This window comes from Semicossyphus pulcher, unplaced genomic scaffold, assembly GCF_022749685.1.
Source record: "Semicossyphus pulcher isolate SPU_LCO1_2020_fin unplaced genomic scaffold, fSemPul1.0.p SCAF_16, whole genome shotgun sequence".
Classification (NCBI taxonomy): domain Eukaryota; kingdom Metazoa; phylum Chordata; class Actinopteri; order Labriformes; family Labridae; genus Semicossyphus; species Semicossyphus pulcher.
The window spans coordinates 21,588,068-21,609,722 of record NW_027211670.1 but is presented as its reverse complement, the minus strand read 5'-3'; the positions used below and the strand labels follow the sequence as shown (position 1 = coordinate 21,609,722).

General features: G+C 43.1%; 1 protein-coding gene across 1 annotated transcript in view; it reads right to left on the bottom strand.

Moving 5' to 3' along the window:
* Nucleotides 1–20,949, bottom strand: part of LOC138593526 (heparan sulfate glucosamine 3-O-sulfotransferase 3A1-like) — a 38,025-nt gene extending 17,076 nt beyond the window's left edge. The window contains exon 1 of the mRNA XM_069664581.1: nt 20,414–20,949. Coding sequence (XP_069520682.1) covers nt 20,414–20,949 — 536 coding nt within the window. The remainder of the gene's footprint in view (nt 1–20,413) is intronic.
* Nucleotides 20,950–21,655: the final 706 nt, after the last annotated feature.

Genomic DNA, 21,655 nt, shown 5'->3' with positions numbered 1-21,655 from the left:
GATGAGAGGTGAAACTTCATCCAAGTCCAGTTGCCTTTTGGATTAAGCTTCAAATGACCGTGACGTGGATGACTGAGAACCTTCGCAGACATATCGTGGAGTGGAACCCCGACAGGGTGAGCAGGATCTTGTCTCACCCTGAAGGGGTTCCTTCGCGATAACAACCTGCTCAGTATACATTATCCCGCTTATTACACGGCTATTTACTCACGAAATCAATAATTTGACACATTATATAGATTTGGAAATTATTTGTATTAATTTAAAAATGTTTATCTTTCTGTTAAAATAGTCCGTTACACTCACAGTGAGAGCTGCGTCCATAGCAACGGTTAACTCTGTAGCCGTCTTGATGATGGACTGTTATTACTCACATGAAATGGAAACATTTCCACTGATGGTGAAATAAGAGTCAGCACAGCACCTTTTTTTCCCACTGTAAACTGACCGACGTCAAATTTACTCAACTTCTCTTTGTGGATTGATATGATAACAGTTAGTCCTCCCTGATTGTGTGATTAGAGCTGCATCCCTAGCAACAGTCTGTTCTTCATAGCAACAGTCTGCTGCCGAGAAATAACAGAACTCAGAATGCCGTGATTAACCAATCAGAATTGTACATTTAACACAGCAGTGTAATAAGCCAAAATAAAACCTAATGAGCATGCTGACAAGTTATAACCCTTTTTAAATTGAATTGCGCCTTTATTTTGGTAGTGTGACTGTATGAAGACAAACAGGACCAGGCTGTTGAGGTTACATGGTATGCTTCTGATTTTAAACCACTTGTTTTGTGTGACGGAGAAGAAGGGAGGAAACTATGACTCATAGTAACAGTTTTAAGCCACGCTATACAGATAAATTGGAGAACTTGAAGAACTAGTTTAACACTTTATGTCATCTAGTTGCGCCTCGGAGCTGAGCTAGAAGACTGATAGAAAGGCTCTTAAACTCGAGCAGCTATAGCTTAGCAGTTATCTCCATGAGGGATGTTGGACTTTATTCTTTTACGAGCAGGTTTGTGGTGTATTTATGTTCGGCATTACAGCGCTGTGGCCCGTGCTGCTGTTTCCCGTCTCCCCGTGTGCTCGACCTCTCTCCAAAGTCTGTCTGATTACTGAGTCGGCACCAGAACCAGATCACATGTCAGCAGGTGATTGCACAAAGGCTGTGCTCTGCTGATGGTAAATGGGGTGTTGAAGGGGGAGGGGACACGGGCTTGATGATTCATGTTATCAATCAGAGGGATATTTTTCAATATTTCACATTGATGTAATCGTCCTAAAAACACATTAACATTGAGGGAGTGCTCCGCGGGGAGATAATGGCTGGATATTTGCGCTGTTATTGAGTCAAACTCTGCCAGGCTTGAATGACGGATGTGCCGTACATACAGAGAGAGGGCGCGGCGTGAATAAATACCTACGTCCAAATCACAATTAGAAAATAAATAAATCGGGTGTAAAGACAATGATGAGGAGGGGCTGGGTGTGCGCGATCATTCACGAGGACGCGTTTGCAAAGAGAAGAAGCAAAGCAAAACGAAATGCATATTAGTGCCATTCATATTCATGACAGTGTAATAGAGGCCATTATGAAGCACTTTCAATCACATTAGCATTTACATTAGAGCGCTCTAATGCGAAAGTAAACCTAGAAAGACAATAGTGTTAAAGCAGAAGCAAAATGTAACTGTGTATGGATGTACCCGAGGCAGAATACTATGTGTTTGTTATTGTTCCAGTTTAGCATCACACTGAACTCCTTTTTAGGGCTGTGACGGAACTGAATTTTTTTAACTGAGTTGAATCAGTAACGCCCCTGTGCGGTACGGCAGTTAACCGCCGCCGTTACCCACCGCCGCCAACAACGTGCACACGAAGTAAAAGTTAAAGCTCCTGTGAGTAACGTTCAGTTTGTGTTGATTTTGGCGCCCCCTGTGGACAAAGCCGTGCCTCTTATCTCTTTGCTGATTTTGTCCTGTACCTACTCAAGTGGTGGCATCCTGCTCTCTTTAACAGTCATATATCACTCAAATTTTGTGAATGTAAAGAAAGTGCAATTAATCCCTTTTGTGACAACATTAAAAATAACTTTATAGAAATAATCAATCTTGTCGCTGATGGTCTGGTTTGCTTTTGTAGCTCATATAAAGTCATCAGAATTATTTTCAGTCTGTTTCATAAGCAGCGAAAAACTCCTCACAGGAGCTTTAATATTCTCTCGGTCAAATCTAACATTAAATACTACGCACGAACCAAGCCAGCTGTGATGGCGAAAAAGTGATCATTGTCACTGGGTCCGACCCCACGGTTGGCGTCACATAACCGCGGTATTGCGGTTTAGCCTATATGAGTCGTATGTTTTACCTGCCAATTAGTTTTCCGTTGAACAACTAATCATTTCAACTCCCTTTTTATGTAAGGGTCATGTTTAGTGAGCAGGTTGTTATCGTGGAAAGCTTAATCCAAGCTACAAATGACCTGTATGACTGAGAATCTTCACAGACATGTCGTGGAATGGAACCCTGACAGGGTGAGCAGGACTCCTACTCCTCCTACTTGAGGACTTAAGAACGAGCTGCGTGTCGACAAATGCGCTAGCTGCTGCTCTGTAGTTCACAGCCTGTCATGCTGTTGGCCCGGCGTTTAATGCAGATAAAAAACTACAGATATTGGAGATTGGCAAATAATAATTCCTTTGTTACAACAGCACAAAAAGTCGACCCATGATGTTTTATGTTATAGGGACTGTGATAAAAGCAAAAGCAGATCCCACTGTTCTGATTACATAAACATGCTTTTTGCATCTTTGTTTTTCCCAAAATGTCATGAGAAAAATGGTTTTGCTGTTTTTGCAGTACGTTGTCATATATTGAATCGTAACTCCTGTAACGGGAGACATATTGTATCCCCGCCAATACCTTGCAAAAATATATCACATGAAATCAGAGTGTGTGCATGTTTGTCTGTGAAAGTGTGTCACACATAGAGTACAAACATATGTACGTCTTCATGTGTGTGTCTGTCTGCATGTGTGTGTTTGTACTTTCACCCAGAGACTGGAAAGAGCTCTTCTAAAGGGCCATTTTTTTGCTGTAATGTGCATCCAAGAGTTCATCAGGGAGAGCTCGAAGCGCGCACTGGCACTCCGCTGCCAGAAGTAAAAGCTTTGTGGGTGAGGGGGGAAATCCCTGCTGCTGGATTTACGCCTTGCCAGAGCCGACCCCGTTTTAAAAGCCAGTTGGACGCGAGAAAGAGAAGAAACATAAGAGCGAAAAACAGGGCGGTGAAAGAGAATATTCACTGCTGCTGCTGCTGGGCCGAGTGGAAAATAATATGATGTAATAAATGTGTATGTCAGAAACAGACCTGCCCAAGACGGCCACACAGTCTGTGCACGCATGTGTGTGCGGATTCCAGTGCATGTGTGTTAAAGCTCTCCATTAGCGCTCGCATAACATGGGAGCAAACAAAGCACAGAATCATCAATGAGCAGCTCCACAGCTGAGGCGATGGTGGGGTGGACCCTCGACTATATGAGCCTAATTACACACAGTTGTCTCAGAAGGGCCGTAAATCGATGCTTGTGGTGAATCCTGAACAACAAAATCAATACAGTTGCGTCTCAATGGCCATAATGAGAATCTGGTTGAAAGCAGGGTTTTAAATCAGCCACATATTGGCTCATTGAAGAGGCGTGAAGAGCATGTTAAATTAAGGTCCAGTGATTAAAACAACAGGAAGTCTGACATTCTGAACATGTCGGCAGGTTTGTAATCAAAATAAAACTGCACATTTCATCGTGATTAATAGCGTAATAATTAAAATCCTTTTCTTGCTACTGTCTGTTGTGAGAGGGAAAGGTTATTAATGACCGTGGTACAAAGGCTGAGCCCGACACAGAGTCAATGTGAAGGAAAGGATGTGTAGGAGCACCATGTAAACCTGTGGGGGCCCTGAACTCTCATTTGTGTTAATCAAACTTCTCTAAATTGTTTGTATAATGAAATTATGGCTGCCAGGGAGGCCTGGGGGACATCAATTAGGCAGATAAGCAAATGAAAATAAATCACTCTTTATCGAGTGCGCGGCCGCCCGCCTGTGTGTCCGGTAAACACGGGGAAAAACAGGAAGTGATTTTGTTCAGAGATTTGAGGGTCCATAAATCGCGGTGACAAGCAATCAGGATCGGCGCTGTGTTTGTGGAGCTGTGGGAAACAGAGGGAGGACAGCAAACACATTACTTCCTCTTCAGAGATAAAGACGCAGGGCAGGACGTCTGTTTGATTTTCATCTTTAAGGTTGATACTCTTTTAATTAAGTTTTACATCAGTATTTAAACTCCCGCTGCCTTTGGTGTTTCCATTTATACATCATAGGTGTGAGCATCATAATGTTAGCATAAAAAGGCGTAGTTTACTTTTAACAATTTACATAAAAACACAGAGACCATATCAGCTCTGTGGTGTTATTACAGCTCTTTCTGCTGTTCATTTTAGAGAACCACTTAGCAGCTTAGCTTAAGCCTGGCCTGCACTTAAAGTCTTAACATGTTGAAAATGTGAGAAACCCCACACATGATGATAAATAATGATAGATTGAACAGTTTTGTTCCTAGTGCGCAAAACCAGCACACCGCACACTAACAGATCCCATTTTTACGAACAAGCAGAGTCCGACTCTTGTAACTGGAAATCTGGCTAAATCTGTCGCAGTCAAACGAGACTTGAGAGTAAACAAAGATGGCGGACGACGGGCAGGAAGAATGATTTTTTTTACTGAAAATTCCCAAAGAAAAAAGAAACAACATGGACGAAGTGGTGGAGACCGCATGAACATGGGGGTTTGTGTTACTTTATGATTCACGTTTGCTTTTGTCGCCGTGGCTGCGGTGCTTCCTTCCTCAATCAGCTTGCTTCCCAATTGGCTATCGTTTCGTTCCACGTGACAATCCACAGAGCGATTGCTCGGCTGTCCTCGGGGTATCGGATCGTAAATTTGAACATGTTTAATATTTACGACATGAAATTGGTGCCGCTATGACGTTCTCCCGAGCAGATCGAGGGAAGTAAAATCACTCTTTCAGGAACATCTGGCAAGATAATCTTTAGAACCACCAACAAATCTGTACTCTGCGTACTTCTGTTTAAAGTCAGGCCCAACATGCTTGATCATCTTGTAATATGTACCCTGCCATAGACAAAGACACACAGGGAGATTTTAATGGGCTCAAGAAATCCTGCAGTCATTACTTCCAATAAAGAAGGAAAAAATAGTTGACAAAAAGTAACGTTTAATAATTTATGTCCGCAGCCTGGCCCTTGATAATGTTACTGAAGCTTTTCTGGGAGCTTTCATGGTTTGGTCTGGCTGTTTTGCGACAGGTTAGGCAGCTAAATCGACTTCTGTGGATATTTTAGGCGGAGGGGGATTAAAATCAGCCGGCAATCTTTGGGCATCTTGTGACTTTATTACAGGAAGTAGAAAGATGACAGGAAGTAGAAAGATGACAGAGACTGGGAGAAAGAGATGCAATTCAGGAAAGATTTCTCAAACATTTCGGAGCATTCTCAACAATTTAACGGTGTTTCTTCATTTAAAAAGGTCTGTTCATCATGAAAGTATTACCACTGTGCTGTGAAGATGTAAAAGTAAAGAGGAAAAGATGCCAAAGAGCTTCATGAATATGCTGGAAACAGTATTTTGTGGTCAAATGTGTACCCTGGCGCAGTGGGTCTGTGGGCTGTGAGAGCGCCGCCTGGGACGGCCACAATGAGGCGAGGCGGTGCCGTTAATGGATGTGATCACAGCTTCCTGGTGAATAATGCAGCCCTGCTAATTGGCTGGATTAATAATTAATGGGGGCGTGTTCGAGGAGGCGGCTCCGGGAGCAGTAGTGGATAAAGAACAGACGAGCGTCTTGTTGGAGAAGACTTTGAACGCTATATCTTGTACATCTGTCTGTGCTGGCGGTTGGCTCTAAATAACCGGCTTCCTCCTCAGCAGATATGACTGTAGAGGAGGATGTGACATTGTGAGACCAAGATGTCAGAATAAACAATCGTCCTGACAGCATAATGACATAATGAGCCCCGGCCCCGCCACATGTTTGACGGTTGAAATGACTTGGGTTCATGTCAAGTCCCACAGGCTCTCCAATGTTGTTACACCCTCAGTCCAAAATGGCCGTAGCTGACCCAGAACTAGCCAGCTGCGTAAATAAAAAAGCACAAAGAAACATAAGGTACTGAAAAACCATGTTTAGTATGGTCTGGGGCTTGCTGATCCAGCGCGAGCTCAGTGACAGTTTAGCGGGCGGCAGGATGGGAAGAAATAGGTGTGGTAAACGAATGGGACAAACAAAGGGCAAGAAAAATAGATTTTACTGTAAACTTGATTTATCCGCTGTTCTCGAGGTGTCCAGTTTCCAGAGGACGCATAAAACCAGCCCATAAAGAAGTCCTGTCTTCCTGTCTCTTCGGGTCAACACCTTCAAACCCACTGTTGTGCTCTTACGGGAAACAATAGGATCAATAACTCGGGTGTGTTCAAAGGATTTCTGACAATCCCAAGTCCTTTGTTACAGACTTTAATAGGTGCTTGACACAAAAGAACAGAAAAACAATGACCTGGTCTGATCGCTGAAGCCAATAAAGACGACACCTGTGTTTTTCTTTGATGAAAAGCAGTGCGGTGCAGTTTGTCGGCTCTGGTTTGAGCTTGGAGAACAAAATATGACACCTTCACAGGCACAAATTCGAGCCTTAAGAGTAGTTCAACCTTGTGGGATGTATGCTTATTTGCTTTCTTGCCAGGAGTTAGATGACAAGATTGACACCACTCTTGTGTCTCTACATTAAACATAAACAAAAAAAGCTACAACCAGGACAGTTAGCCGAGCTTAGCATAAAGACAACAGAAGAAAAAAGCTCATCTAGCTCGGCCCTATTGACTGTACTAAAGAAACGGACAACGCCAACGTAACTTAACCAACTGGTTTGTGGATGAGCAGTTCTAAGCTTCAAGTTTGGCATTATAGCTGTCACCATCTTGGTGTTTTTGGAGCCACCACATTTGGAAGGTGAATTAGCATTGTTTTGCCTGTATCCTGATAGATAGATCCCCGAGGTAGTCCCTTGTCAATCACAGCCACCACCCTAAAGCGTACCTTGCTTTTTCTTCTCTTGTCTAAATGGGACCATGAGAAGAAGATCTAAAACTAGCGACAGAGACCATAAACGCATTAGGAAAATGTTTACTGAGGTATTAATCAAATTAGAGGAAGGATCATTCTCACATTCAATCCGACCTCTTTTTGCAACCTGTGGATTGGCCCCCTCCTGGCCAGTAGAAAGAACGCAGGTTTAGGGCACTTCCGTATTGCCTTCACTTTTAGAATTAAGAGGTAAAGTCCTACGAGCACCATGCTATATCTTCTGTGTGTTTAATCCATACAAAAACTACTGAAGTCCATCCATCCATTATCTTGCACTTATCCGGGACCAGGTCGCGTTGGCAGCAAGCTAAGCAAGGTGACCCAGGCGTCCCTCTCCCCAGTAACGTTTTCCACCTCCTCCTAGGGGGGATTCCGAGGCGTTACCAGGCCAGGCGGGATATATAATCCCTCCAGCGAGCTCTGGGTCTGCCCCGGGATCTCGAAGGAGTCTGCGAGCCTCCTCCGAATGTCTGAGCTCCTTACCCTTTCTGAGCCCAGCTACCCTTTGGAGGAAACTGATTTCACGCTTGTATCTGCAACCTCATTCTGTCGGTCACTACCCAAAGCTCATGACCATTGGCGAGGGTTGGAACGTAGATCGACTGGTAAATCAAAAGCTTTGCCTTCAGCTCCTTCTTCACCACGATGGTCCGGTGCGACGCCTGCATTACTGCTGAAGCTGCACCGATCCATCTGTCAATCTCATTTTACCCTCTATTGAAACTATTAAAGTAAGACCAAGAAATAGTCCCCGGTTTTCAGTCCTAATGCTAAGCTAAGATAACCAGCTGCTAGCTATAGCTTAACTTTTAACGAAGTGATATGGGAGTGGTATGGATCATCATCTTCTAGACAAGACAGGGAATAAGCGTATTTCATAAAATGTAGGACTATTCCTATATATGACATTTTCTTTGCAGATGATTACATAACTTTATCTTCAGAAACAGCGGTGAAAAGCATCTTTGCACACATAATTTCCCTGCCGTGATTCATCTCTCTCATGCTGGTCTGTTACTGAAGAAAATCTGTTCCCTGCTTCTCTCATTAACATGCAAATCCTCATCTTTAGCAGAGAAAGGATAATAACGGGGAAAAAAGGGAGCTCCAGGAGCACCGAGGATGTTTCTTCCTCCTTCTATTAACTGGACATGTTCCTGCGACAGCAATCTCCCTCCTGTCTAATGTACAGTCGGACCGAGTTACAGTAGCAATTACTAGTGTTCAGGTTAAGATTAATTGAATTACTGGGTGGCTTCCTTGCACTCCTCTGTGGGCATATCAATCATGGCGTGTGCGCTACACACACCCTTTATCACCCTCTTCCATCTTTATGTAAAAAGACGCAGGCTGTGCTGTTGCACTCCATCTATCAATAAACGGGTGCGGGGTGGCAAACTCATTTTCTAACACATTCCTCTCTTTAATCAAGCAGCCTGGCATTTGGGGGGTAGTTAGGAAAAGATGGCCACCATCTTTTCTCCAAATGAAGTGAATGTAAGACAAAATTAAAAATAGAGAAGCTGGGATTTGAACGAGCTTTGTTGGGCTTAACATGAGACAGGGAGTAAACCTGCTCTCTCTTATTTCTGATACATTTTTTATTGATCGTTTGTAAAGAGAAATCCAGCTACAGAGCACTTTGAATGCTCTTTTGTGCTGTGCAACCTTTCAAGTTTAAACTACAATAGACTTTGTTTGAACAGCTGGACTTCTACTTGAGGAAACAGGTAGCTTTTCAAAAACCGCACATGCAACACATCTGCTGCGCCCCTGTTTGAATAAAATAGCGCTCAGGGCAGATTAAATGCCACTCTGTCATTCTCCCGCCATTCAACACCTCCTTTATTAGCAATTTTATGAAATTGTGCAGGATTTCTGGTCATGCTTTTTAGTACTGCCAAACCCTAATCTTCAGCATGTTTTATTCCCTTCATCGCTACCGTGCGACTCCTTGGTCGTAATCTAGCAGGAATACACACAATACTCTGGATGTAAAAGTGCTGAAAGCTGGAAAATAACATCTGAGGGAAATAATTTGTTGCCCTCTTTGTCGGGAATGCCAAGAAAACGCCAATCCCTCATTTCAGACCGACTCCAAACACGCACGCACATTTGCACCTCAAGCTTAGCTGCAGTTTAATTCAATATTTCGCACAGGCACAGAGGTTGGGCAGTCAAACAGAGGTTGTGCCTGAGGTGCCGTCTGGCATCGCCTCTGCCCATGTCTGTAGTTCCGCCTCTGCCAAGGCGACTGGCACAAGCCAAGCCCCGATGGAGCAAGACAAAAAGGAGGTTTGGTGCCATCCTATCGCCACACAGGCAGCTGCAGATAGCACACATGGCAGGAGTGTCAGAGTCCATGCCTTCAAGCAGGGAAGCAGAGAGGGAGACGATTCTGTGTTTGGCCTGTAAGCCTAAAAACAACCCTTGAAAAGACTTTCCTTCTGAGTGACTGGAAGTAAAGGGGCTGGAAAGATGAACCTCAGACTTCCTTGAGTGGTAAACACTTATTGGAATTAAAATACAGGACAGAAAGAAAATGTGGCTCAAGTATTTCAAAGAAAACACTACGGTTGGAGCGGAAAACGGAGGACCCAAGAGGAGAATGGCTTCCTTCTTTTTATTGGTTCCCAGGCTTTCCGTAGCTCTGGTTCTCCCTCGCTTTTCGTCTGTCTCTTTCTCTCTCCAGTGGAAAATATGGAGCGCTCCCTGTCCTGTGATAAAGCTGTTGCCTGTGAGATGGGAAAGAGAGATCCATCAAGCTGAGGCGTTGGTTTACCCTGCCAATCCGCACCACTGAGGGCTGTAACGCGTACATGCTCCATCCATACATCATTTACCAAGCCCTTCTGTGCCCAAATAACATGGGTTTGGCTGCACGTTTCTCAAATCCTAAAGCACGCTGGCAAATCTTCTGAAAGTCTTGATATGCATGAATTCTGGAGGTCGTTTCTCGCGGTTTGTTTAGCTCACTTCTACGAAAGCGAGCTGAAACAGTGTAGTCTAAACCCCCTTGACTCTGCGGTGCCAAATGATAGGGTTACAGTCTCTCTTTGTTTGTGGAAGGATAACACTTAACTTCCATCAACCTTCGGCTGCCAAGACGAAAAAAACCCCCTGAAAAATAGAGGAGCAGAAATTCAGTACAGGAGGAAAATTGCAGACATGATTCTTTCTTTTTTCATTGCAGTCATACTGCTTGTAAAGCGCCTGGAGGCAGAGCTGCTGTGATGTTAGAAAACATTACCTGGCAGGTTTCCTCAGAGTTCAAGGAAAATAAACATCTCTGACATTCATGGGCATTGCTCAAGAAAACCACTAAACTGGTAAAGGGCTTCAGGTATATCACCTGAAAATGGAACACCGAGCCTCAGACCTTAAAACTATTTGTCTTGAAAAGGTCAAACATCTCGGCTTCAGAAATGATAACATGAAAGAAACGATTATAGGGCAGCGTAGCTTTACAGAGCTGTGTTTTTAATACAACAGAACCCCACAGAACTGGAGATGTTTCTGATACCTGAATATCCCAAGCGGACAATACTGCGTAACAATCAGATCCCAGTGCAAGACTCAAAAAGTAACAGCTATATACTACTAACCTTGTGTGTTTGCGCTATGATTGTGATCATTTCTGGATGACCGCCGGGGTCAGCCCAACACATGGGTCTGTATGTGTCTGACTGAGCAACTGACTAACTGAGTGAGTGACGGTACTTTCAGAGCGGTAGAAAGAGAGAGTTTCGACATTGCAATGGCGGATCCTGGAGCATATTGGACCTCCACTGACGCGACTCTCTGCCTATACGGCTCTGGATACTTTGTTCGGGGAGTAGGCGGGGCTGCTCCTCCGCTGCTCGTCTGCTGTCCTCACCTACGTCCGCTGCGCGCACCTGCTTTCAAACACGTTTTCACATACTAGGTTTTGACCTACTCTTCTTATTACCTGGCTCAGGTTAAACCATTTCTATACATGTAAGAATACATTCAAAGAAGTGATAACAGGCGTCGGTTTAGCTTTAGCAGTTAAATCGTGCGACACACATACAGAGGCTACAGTCCTCGATATTGCGGCCCTGGACTTGACTTCCACCCGCGTGTCATCCCCATTCTCTCTTCCCCTGTTCCCTATCCACTGTCCTGTCTCGCTCTGAATAAAGGCACAAAAAAGAGAATCTCTAAAAAGATGTAATTACTAAAAACGTTCCTTTGTTATCTCGGTTGAAAGTCTGTCTTAACTGGTACAGAACGTAATTAAATAAATCTGGGAATCCTGCTGTATGGAGAGGAAAGTTTTGGCTGACTGTCAGCAGACACTTATTATTTTAATGTTAAAGTGCATTATTCATTGGTTTTTTTTGGAGAAGAGGATAACTTTTCAAATAACTTGGCTCGATTACATACCTCATGAACGATAACCACACCGACAGAATCATGTTGCGTTCCAGAGAACTGGGAACTCCAAAACGTCCTCCAACTAGACAAAATTGCTATGGAACGCTATTCAAAGTCGAAGTTCCTACTTGTGAACTCGGAGCACTTCACTTCAACACTGGAAGTTGGACATTTATACTGGGAAGGTCTGGAGTTCCCAGGTTGCTGTTTGGAGAAGAAAGGATTTCCGCCTGATTTTTTTCCGGACTTAAATTGTGTAATTGGATCGGTGCGATAGACGGACATACTTCCTGCCACATTTGAGATTGTATCAGAGGCATTTCACCGACTGGTATCGTTATCGGAACATCTCTAGTATTTTTGTACAGTGAAGGACATTAATGAACCGACCTCAAGCACTCCTTTTGAAATGTGAATCCAATAATAAAAGCTTCATAATGTGAGGGCTAATACCTCATAAAAAGGCCGACAGCTGCTAAGCCGAACGACGAGGTCAAACAGGTTTCTGACGAGTGTACACACAAACCCAAAAGTGAACAAACAACAGAATCCTAGAAACAATGTAACCTGATCCTAAAGTTACTGTACCATCTGCTGGCATTGTGAACTCTGAGGGTGGCAAAATCTGTGGCAGCCCTGTGGGTGACCCTCCTGACCGTGATCAATCACGCTCCCTTTCTGCACATGCTCATCAAAGCTGCTGGAGTTCCTGATCCCTGAGGCCCGGAATATTTGCCTGAAAGCTAGCTTCTTCATTGCTAGGCCTCAAGAAGTCCACAAACAGCTCTTATTTTAGGTGTGTCAGGTGAATACATCAGGTGTGAGCACCTGGTGGAGATCCAGGTGGTGTCTGCGGAGCGCCCTGCACCTGCTGCCTGTCCTCACTCACCCATCGGGGGGCAGATTCCCAGGATGCCTGAGGGCAGCTGCTGACAGGATCGTCCCCTTTGCTTCTATCTACCTCCCTTGCACGGGGCCTCCAAGGGTCAGCTGCTGAGGGCATGCAAAGATGTCGGAGGGGGTGGCGGAGGTCAAGGAGTTGGCGATGAGGGGGGGACTACAGTCATGGGTGGGTTGCATGCCTTCAGCAGGAGGTGAGGGTCCCGGTTTTACAATTATACTCCTGATAATCACTTTCACAATCCAAAGGCAGCTCCGGGCTCATGCTCAGGATGGTGATCACGTTACGTCCGCTGCGTGTGTGTGCCCTCTGCAACCCCAAACGTGACCCCTCCACCCGACTCTCAACTACACCTGCTATCCACACACCCCTATGTTAGCGGATGTAGTTGCGCTCCGGAAAAAACAGATCCACTAAATACCCCATTAAATAAAAGGGCTCTGTTGAAATTCCTTTGTGTCATTAAACGCCAAAAAACAAGCACTTAGGTTACTTTTATTCCGAGATGTCACCCTTCTCTTCTCCTGAAAAGAGGCAATTTTTAAGCTAAGTACACATTTAATGAGCTCACAAATGTTGAAGCACCCTCGCCAGAGAAGTTTTATTTTGAAAATCACTTTCTTTAGCGCTTTAGACCTGCAGGTTTTATACTGGGAATTCCATCCCAGTTTGTAAAACCTCTCCCTTTCGAAATAACTCCAATTCCAGCTTCCTCTTTCATGTGTAACTACATTTTAAAAAACACCACCCACAGCCGTTTACATGGAGGTTTAAGAACATCTCATTCCTGCTTTGTGTTTTCCGATGTAGTGTCAAAACAGGCTAAACCAACCAAGGGAACAATTAAGGGAAAGTCTGTTTTAAAAATCTTGTCCGTGCCTTGGAGCAATCCTGAAACAAATGGCTCCTTTCAAAGCCGCACTAAAGAGACCAGGGAGATACATTTTTTAAGAGTGTGCACACACAGACTCTCTCAGTGTACCTCCAGGAAAGAGTGATGCTTGCTAATATTTTGGCTGATATATTCTGTGACGTATCTCAGTGGTGTAGGGATTAACGCTGTTGAAAATTGTCCAAAAGTGACGTTGGGTTATTCCTTCTAAAAAAACACAAAGGTTTCGAACTATTCGAATATCTATTTTTGCTCAATGTCCACAAGGGCACACCACAAATACAAATATATATTTATTTAAACATAAATTAACAGATAAATTAATACGGTTACAGTAGAATGGACATTTAGCGCTCCGAGCGAGCTGTGCTGTGACACATATATTTATGAAACATAAACATGCCTTTTAAAAAATCAACATACCTACACCTGTCTGTTGTGCTGCGGGTGAGAATCTGTCTCTGACCGGGCTGTGATTTGAATTCTCCACAATAACAGTTGTACATACCTCGTATCTTTTATTCATCTATCTATTCTTATTTTTTTATACTGTAGTTACTGACTTGCTATTTTGTCTTTGTACTGCTGTACCGAATTTCCCCCCTGGGGATCAATAAAGGATTATCTTATCTTATCTTATCTTATCATTATCACACGCCACACGGTTGTTTTAGCACGTTTCAGCTGGACGAAAACGAATCATTAATGTCTCATTGTTTAAAATGACAATGCGAGAGACATGCGAGAACACGCGAGAACAGCCGAGAGAACCTCCAGACAGCCATGGTAGTGCTGTGGCTCAGTGGTAGAGTCGGTCGTCTCTCAAGCGGAAGGTTGGTGGTTCAATCCCTGCCTGCTACAGTCACATGTTGAAGTGTCCTTGGGCAAGACTCTGAACCCCAAATTACTCCTGGTGGCATAGCCATAGGGTCTGAATGCATAGATCATTAACTCTCAGAGGTACGTCGCTTTGGACAAAAGTGTCTGCTAAATGAAATTGTAACAAATATTAATTTCAATAACCAAATATCTGTTTTTTTAATTACAATTCAGTTATATAATAATATATAAGACAAATAGTTTTATTATTATATAATTAAGAATAATCATTGACAGCCCTAGTAGGGAGTGTGTGTGCTGAAGGCCAAACTACACTGTAATGTATGCATGTAAGAACATGTTTTTAATAATTTGTAAAACAAATATGGCCAAAACATTGCATTGTTGTTTCATTCAACGTAAGATAGAACACATCAAACAATCACAATCAATAGCCGAGCAAAAGCACAATCTTACTTCACATAATCAAACGTTTATGGTAGACCAGTTGTTCCATTGTCAAAATAATAACTTTAAAAACAAGAGTTTACAAAATGCTTTGACAAACGAAGCATAAAACTGGGGAACACTGGTGGCTGCTAGACAAAAAATGTACTTTATTTTACGAGTGGTTTAATATCAACTCAATCGCTGTATTTAAAACTCTGAGCACCATGTCATTGCTGTATTCCCAGCCAAGTAACATCCAACTGCCAACAGGACCCTGGAGGTGCTCACAGTTTGCATGTTCGCATGAATATGGACACATAATACACACACACACCCACACACACACACACACACACACACACACACACAGGGTCACTGTTAAATCTGTCCTCCTGCTTCAGCTGGTGTTTTTCTGCTCTGACGACTTCATGCAGCCAAAAAAATGTTCACATGCATGTTACAACTTGTTTTGCATGTTGTGCACTTTCTAATATATCTTTGAAGTGTTTAAATCACAGGAGCTTAGCGCTTTAATGTGACTGCTACGACACACACAGCCGAAGAGCTAAGGCAGTAGTGTTAGCATCCAGCCTCTTCCTGTCCGGGTTGTGTCATGCTTTCCGCTGCTCCTCCAAGCCTCCGACGTCTCCGCACTCCCAAGGACAAGTGAAACGTCAAAGCGGCAGCGAACACGGCCAGAGTGTGAAACTCTTCGCCCCAAATTATTGACATTTACTGTAAACACAGCCAGCGTAAGAGAAACTTGGAAGCCAGGCCTCATTTCAAAGCTTGAGAATTGAACTGCTTCTCACCGTCACTGTAAAGTTTTTGACCTTTACGTGGTGAAGCTCCGTCTACGAACACAACTTGGCAACACATCGACATCTTGTTCTTGATTTCTCTTTGACTAACAGAGAAAAAATCCTTGTTCGTTCTCTGTATATTCTCATCCGAAGCCGAGGCAAGAGCGTCACAGACCACCGTACAGCACGGAAACATAGATCAGATCAACTCTGCTGCTTTCTAACACAAATCCCCGCCGGGTCATTCCCCCATTTTTTATTTTATTTTATAACCATTACAGAACATCCTTTCAAATACAGCCAACTTCACAGCGAGGAAACCCCCTTATTTAATGTGATTTTTCAGCTTTTTTCTCGCTCGTTTCATTTGCTTTCTCGTGGTTTTGCACACACGAAGAAAAACCTCAGTCAGAGAATCAAGACTTCTAAAGCTTACACAAAAGATTTGCTGATTTATACGCTCCCAAGCTCGTTTTTATTTTCAGTATATTTGTGTTTTTTCAAAGCGGTGGTCTGTTTCTCTTTGAGGCGCATGGAAAGCCACTTCATTTGTTGTGTTTATGTGAATATAATAGGAGCGAATTTGTGTATTCCTGCGCTTAACAGGGACGTGTTTGTGTCTAATACGTGTGGCCGAGCTGGTGGCTCATTCCTCTTGTGTTTAACAGGTCACCCACGTTTTTTATGAAGGATAATTAACCCATTAAGAGATCTGGTGAAGGATAATCCAACCGGTCTGCAGACTTCAAACACAAACCGCTGCCGAGTCTAGACAGGTGAAAGCCGGGCGTTCGGTAACCCAAGTCGAGCAAAAACATAATACCGGCCGCTCTGCGGCGTGGACCTCTGCTTTAGTTCACTGTGTTTGTGCTTGACCTCCTTGTTCACTCCGAGTGTCCATTTCCACAACAAAAGCCTAATAGGTTGTATGTGATTATACGGGTACAGCGCTGAGAAATGTGTAGTGAAATGTAACACTGGCTGAGCGGGCGATCGGGCCGGGTGTTGGTTTTCGGTCTGACAAAAGGCCTTAAAGTCTCGGGACAAAAAGTGCACGAAAAGGCAGAACGCAGAGCGCTAATGTGACGTTCAATCCTCCACAAAATAAATAAATAAAGTTGTCGCCGAGATTAGAATAAAAGCATATGTTGTGACAGACTTTTACCCGACTGTTTGGACACATAAAAGTGGAGATAAAAGTTTAAAGCTACCGATGTCTCACGCTGTGACAGGCGAGCTGTCAAAACGGCAACTTTTATCCTTCTCAATAAATTACACATTTTTGCATCACAGCTTTGGGTGGCGTGCGACTTTAGGGGCCGGTTTGATGGAAATTCCCATAACAAGGCAGACAAGTATAATTCTGAGGAAAAGCTGGGAAAAAGGGAGGGTTTGAGATGCTGCCACGTCACATTAAGAGCTTAGAGGTGTTAAAGTTTGTTTCCACAGGGACGGAGACGAGTGATTCATGCAGAGGACACGTATCGGCCTTGACAATAAACAAAGAGTCTCCAGAGACGGAAGCGTCTGCGTTTTTAAAGTATTCACTGTCGCTGATGAAAGGAATCCCATAATTCCGGCTAATTAGACACAGAGATTAGTCACAGAAACATCAACAGATTGTTCTCTTATTTTTTCTAATTTTAAAGGACAGTATTTTTACATTTTGAACGTGTACAGGACGAGTGTGGAGCTGAACTTTAACCTGGCTTCATTTTCTAATTTTAAAGGACAGCATTTTTGAATTAAAAGCATGAATTGGGCATTTGTGGAGACGCTTCTTAGTATTTGTGAGTTTAGTCCTCAGCTTTAGCACATTAGCTTTCGAACCGGTTTGTTTTCTACGAAAATCAACAGATTGTTTTCCCATTTTTAAATTTTAAAGGACAGTGTTATTAAATCTAAACGTGTACAGGAGCTTTGGGAGTTTGTTCCTCAACTGTAGCACACAAGCTTTCCAACATGGTCTCGTTTTCTGCAAACATCAACAGATACTTTTTGATTTGTTTAATTTGAAAAGGACAGTTTTATTGAGTTTAGCATTTACTGTGAATGTGTGGAGATGCTTTTTAGTACTTGCAAGTTTGTTCCTCAATTTTGGCACATTAATTTTTTAAATCTGGCTCTCTTTCTATGAACGTCAACAGATTTTTTTCTAATTTTTTAATTTTAAAGGACAGTATTTTGGAGTTTTAAGCTTGTACTGAACACGTGTGGAGCTTATGTTTTAGCTATATTGGAGTTTATTCCTTCACTTACACATGTTAGCTTTCTGACCCGGCCTTGTTTACTTTTCTTTTTAATTCTAAAGGTTAGGGACACGTGTGGAGCTTTCACCAGACTGTTTTTCTTATTTTTTAATGTTACAGTATTTTTGAGTTGTAAGGATGGACTGAGCTGATGTGTGTACCTCTCTTTAAGTGCTTGTGAGCTTGTTCCTTAACTTTAGCACATTCATTTTCAAGCCTGGCTTTGTTTTCTACAAACATCAACATCGTCTCTTTTTTTTTCTTTCTTAAGGACAGTATTGTTTTATTTTAAGCGCGTACTCGGGCGTCTGCGGAGCTTAATCTTTGCTTGGGAGATCCTCAGCTTTACGACCTTGTTTTTGACAAACATCAAGAATGTGTTGTATTTTTTTATTTTTAAGGACCGTATTCTTTTGTTTTAAGACATATGTGGAGCTCTTTCTTAGTATTTTGGATTTTATTCCTTACATTTGTTTATTCGGTCTGTTTTTTTTTATTATTTGGGAGTTTAGTCCTTTACTTCAGCTCATATAGCTTTCAAATCTGGCCTTGTGCACTACAATATTCAAGATTGTCTTCATTTTTTCATTTTAAAGGAGAGTAATATTGAGTTGTTCTGGACATGTGTGGAGCTGTTCATTTCTATTTTTGGGAGTTTACTCCTTAACTTCTTCAGCTTGTTTAGTTTCAAAGGACAGGTTCGGTGGAGCTGCTTCTTAGTACTTTAAAAACGTGTCTCCTTGGCAGCCACGTCGCTGTGATTTTGATGACATTAGCATGGCGATCAGGCTCATTTCCTGGTTCCGACAACCACTTTTCTAGCGCACAACAACGCCTCGATATGACCTCAAGACAACAACTTCAAATGAAAGCGACTCAATCAAAAGACGTCTCTCTGACGTTCTCAAGGAGAGCGGACGAGATGAACTCCTACAAAGTGGGCCACGCTGTTGTAACAGTTATTTATTCCTCTTTTCATTTCAAGGGTCCTTGTGTTCCTTAAATGGACGGCATTAAGGGGAACCGGCACTAAAGGTCCGTCCTTGGAGGCACGGTCCAAATTCCAGAGAATCTTGGCAACTCGTCGGGATAGATGGGACCCTCATGGATATAAAACCGCACAATGGATGAATAGGTAAACAGAAGGGTGTGAAAGAGTGATGGGGAAAAGAGAGTGTTCACTCTCAGAGAGGCACAAAGAGGGAGGTGTGTGAGTGGGAGATGGGAGAGAGCCAGAGTGTTTGTGGGGGAGGAGGAGAGGGGAGCGAGAGGGAGAAGGGCATGGAGGGAGTGGGGAGAGTAAAAGTTTTGTCTCCAGGCTTTTAGAGGGTGCTGTGTGTAGTGTTAACTCAATCAAAAGGTGAATTATACCTCCAGAGACACTCAGGTAACCTTTCATTATGGCCCTAATCCTTCTTAATAACAGAGCTGCGATGTCGGCAATGCCCCATTAGACAGAGAACCACTGAGAGGGAGAGCCATTATTCCCCACAGGCCGCTGGTAACGTGAACACACACACACACACACTCACTCGCACACACTCGCTGTGACACATGAAATCAATCACAAAAATTCAAGTTGAGTGAAGAAAATGCAGCGAAAAAACCTCCATAAAGAGCCGGAGCGACGAGGGAGAGGAAACGTGTGTTTGTGTGGGAGTTTTTCTAAAGTTTGACTTCAGAGTGAAGCGGAGTCGATAAAAGCAAATTCAGACTGAAACTGGGTCAAAAAAGGGAGTCAGGCTGCCGCTTTGAAATAAAGACTCCTTAAAACTCATCCTGCATTTTTCAAAATAAAAGCTTGTTAAAAAACTTTGAAGCGATACAAAAAGTTTCCAGCATAATCTGCTCGTTAAGTGTTAAAAATATGTGCTTCCTTTTAATTAACTCAAGTTAAATATTCTAATTTCAACTTTCAGTAATTTAGTGTTTTGCTCTTTTCAATATTCAGCTCATGACGCAATTAAATCTGGCTTTTTAACATCAAAAACCATGTTTCTTTTTGGATACAAGCTCCTCTAAGGCTTTCTATAACTTTCCAGAAAAAGTGTTTTTTGCAGCAGGACAAATATCCATTAAATACGCCTATAATTAAACAATTATATTGTAACTTAAAGAGTGATTAAAGTCTGGGTTATGTGTTGCATAAAATAAATCTCAGAGAGTGAAAATGTCTGTTTACTTAGAAATACTTGCACACAAATTACTGAAACTTTATATAGCCTCATTAAACGTTGAGATATATCTTTTCTTATTTACCAACTTAATAAAGCAGTAAACCGTGAATTCAATTTGGCCCTGACCAAAGCAACTTAAACGCATTCAACCATAAAATGTGCAACAAAATGAGCAGCCTGATAACATCTAATGAAGTCAGGACTAATGTAGCGTAATAAATCAACAGGCTGTCCACACTGCTTCTTCATCCAACAGCAATTAGTCTGCTCCTTAAAAAGCTGAGATGTTAAGTAAAGATTTCTGTTGTGTGCACTAATCTTTATCAGTGATGTAGTAAGCTAAATAAAAAGTTGGATAAAGACAATCTATCACCGTGGCAACTTAATTACTAATATTAATATACAAAAGTTGGACTTTATTAACAATATGCTATCTCTAAAGTTAGATTAATGTAGGTGTTTAAATGGGAGGTTTGCTCAATATAATTAATTAAATAAATATTCACCTGTACCACTCCAGTCCGTTGTCGTAGTTTCTGTCGAAGAAGTGCGGCTCCGCTCCCACGGCTCTGATGTCCGGATGAACCCGGAGAAACTCCAGCAGAGCCCGGGTCCCTCCTTTCTTCACCCCGATGATGAGAGCCTGCGGCAGCTTCTTGCTCCCCTCCCCGAGAGGACTGACTTTCCCTGCGAACCTCGGCGACACTTTCCTGGAGGCAACTAAATCCGGAGGCGGCAACATGAAAGACTCCTCGGGCTGCTCCGCGCGCTCATCCGCGAGGACCCGCGAGGAGCGCCTGGAAGCCCCGTAGCCCATCCCGGTCCATTCATATGCGAGTCTTTTACTCCTAATCGACCCTAAGTCCTCGTAATGCCCCTCGACCCGGCTGGAGGACGCTCTGACCGGTGAGGAGGTGCTGCAGCGGTCCGTGAGGCAGTGCAGGAGGAAGAGGGAGGTGAGGAGGGAGCACAGCATGACCGCCGCTCTCCTGAAGATGCCTCGGGACGGGGGGTCCAGTTTACTGATGCGGCTAAAAGCCATACCGGTCCCTGGGTGGTCGGTGCAGGAGCCACAGCCATGCTAGGCACACATTACCGAGTCTTCTTTCCATTAAGAAACCGAACAATAAGTCGTCATCCACAGTGTGCGTCTGTGGATAATTACACTTCTGACTGTATCCTCCAAAAAAAGTACCAAATGATACCTGCTGCACACAGGTGAGGATGCCCAAAGTGACCGGAAATAGCCAGAACTACAGCCCACAGGTGCTCCTGTAGCCGACAGTGTGCACCGATGTTAGCCTCAGGTAATAAAGTCTCTCCTGTCCTTGCTCTGTGTAGGATGCAACCGCGAGCCCTGATGTACCAGCCGCACGTGTATAGAGTTGTAAACTTGTCTCGCACGTCAGGTTGCTTGACAGGCACCTCCCCGGCCAATGAGGTGCAGAGGGAAGAAGACGGGAGCCAATGAAATGCCAGGTAGGCGGGGACAGTGAGGCACAGGACATCTAAGCCAAATAAGAGCTAATTTTTATGTACAAAATAAAAGTTTTAGATATTTTTGTAGTGGGAGAAGAGTGCATGGATACAAGACAATAATGTACAAAGAGTCCAGAAAATATACTTATATATATATTTATATTCTCACATATTTTTTTCCTGTGCAGGAATGAACATAAACAATAAAATAATGAACAAATAAACTTAAATTAACATCAACTATCTTTCTTAAACATAAAGATATTCTG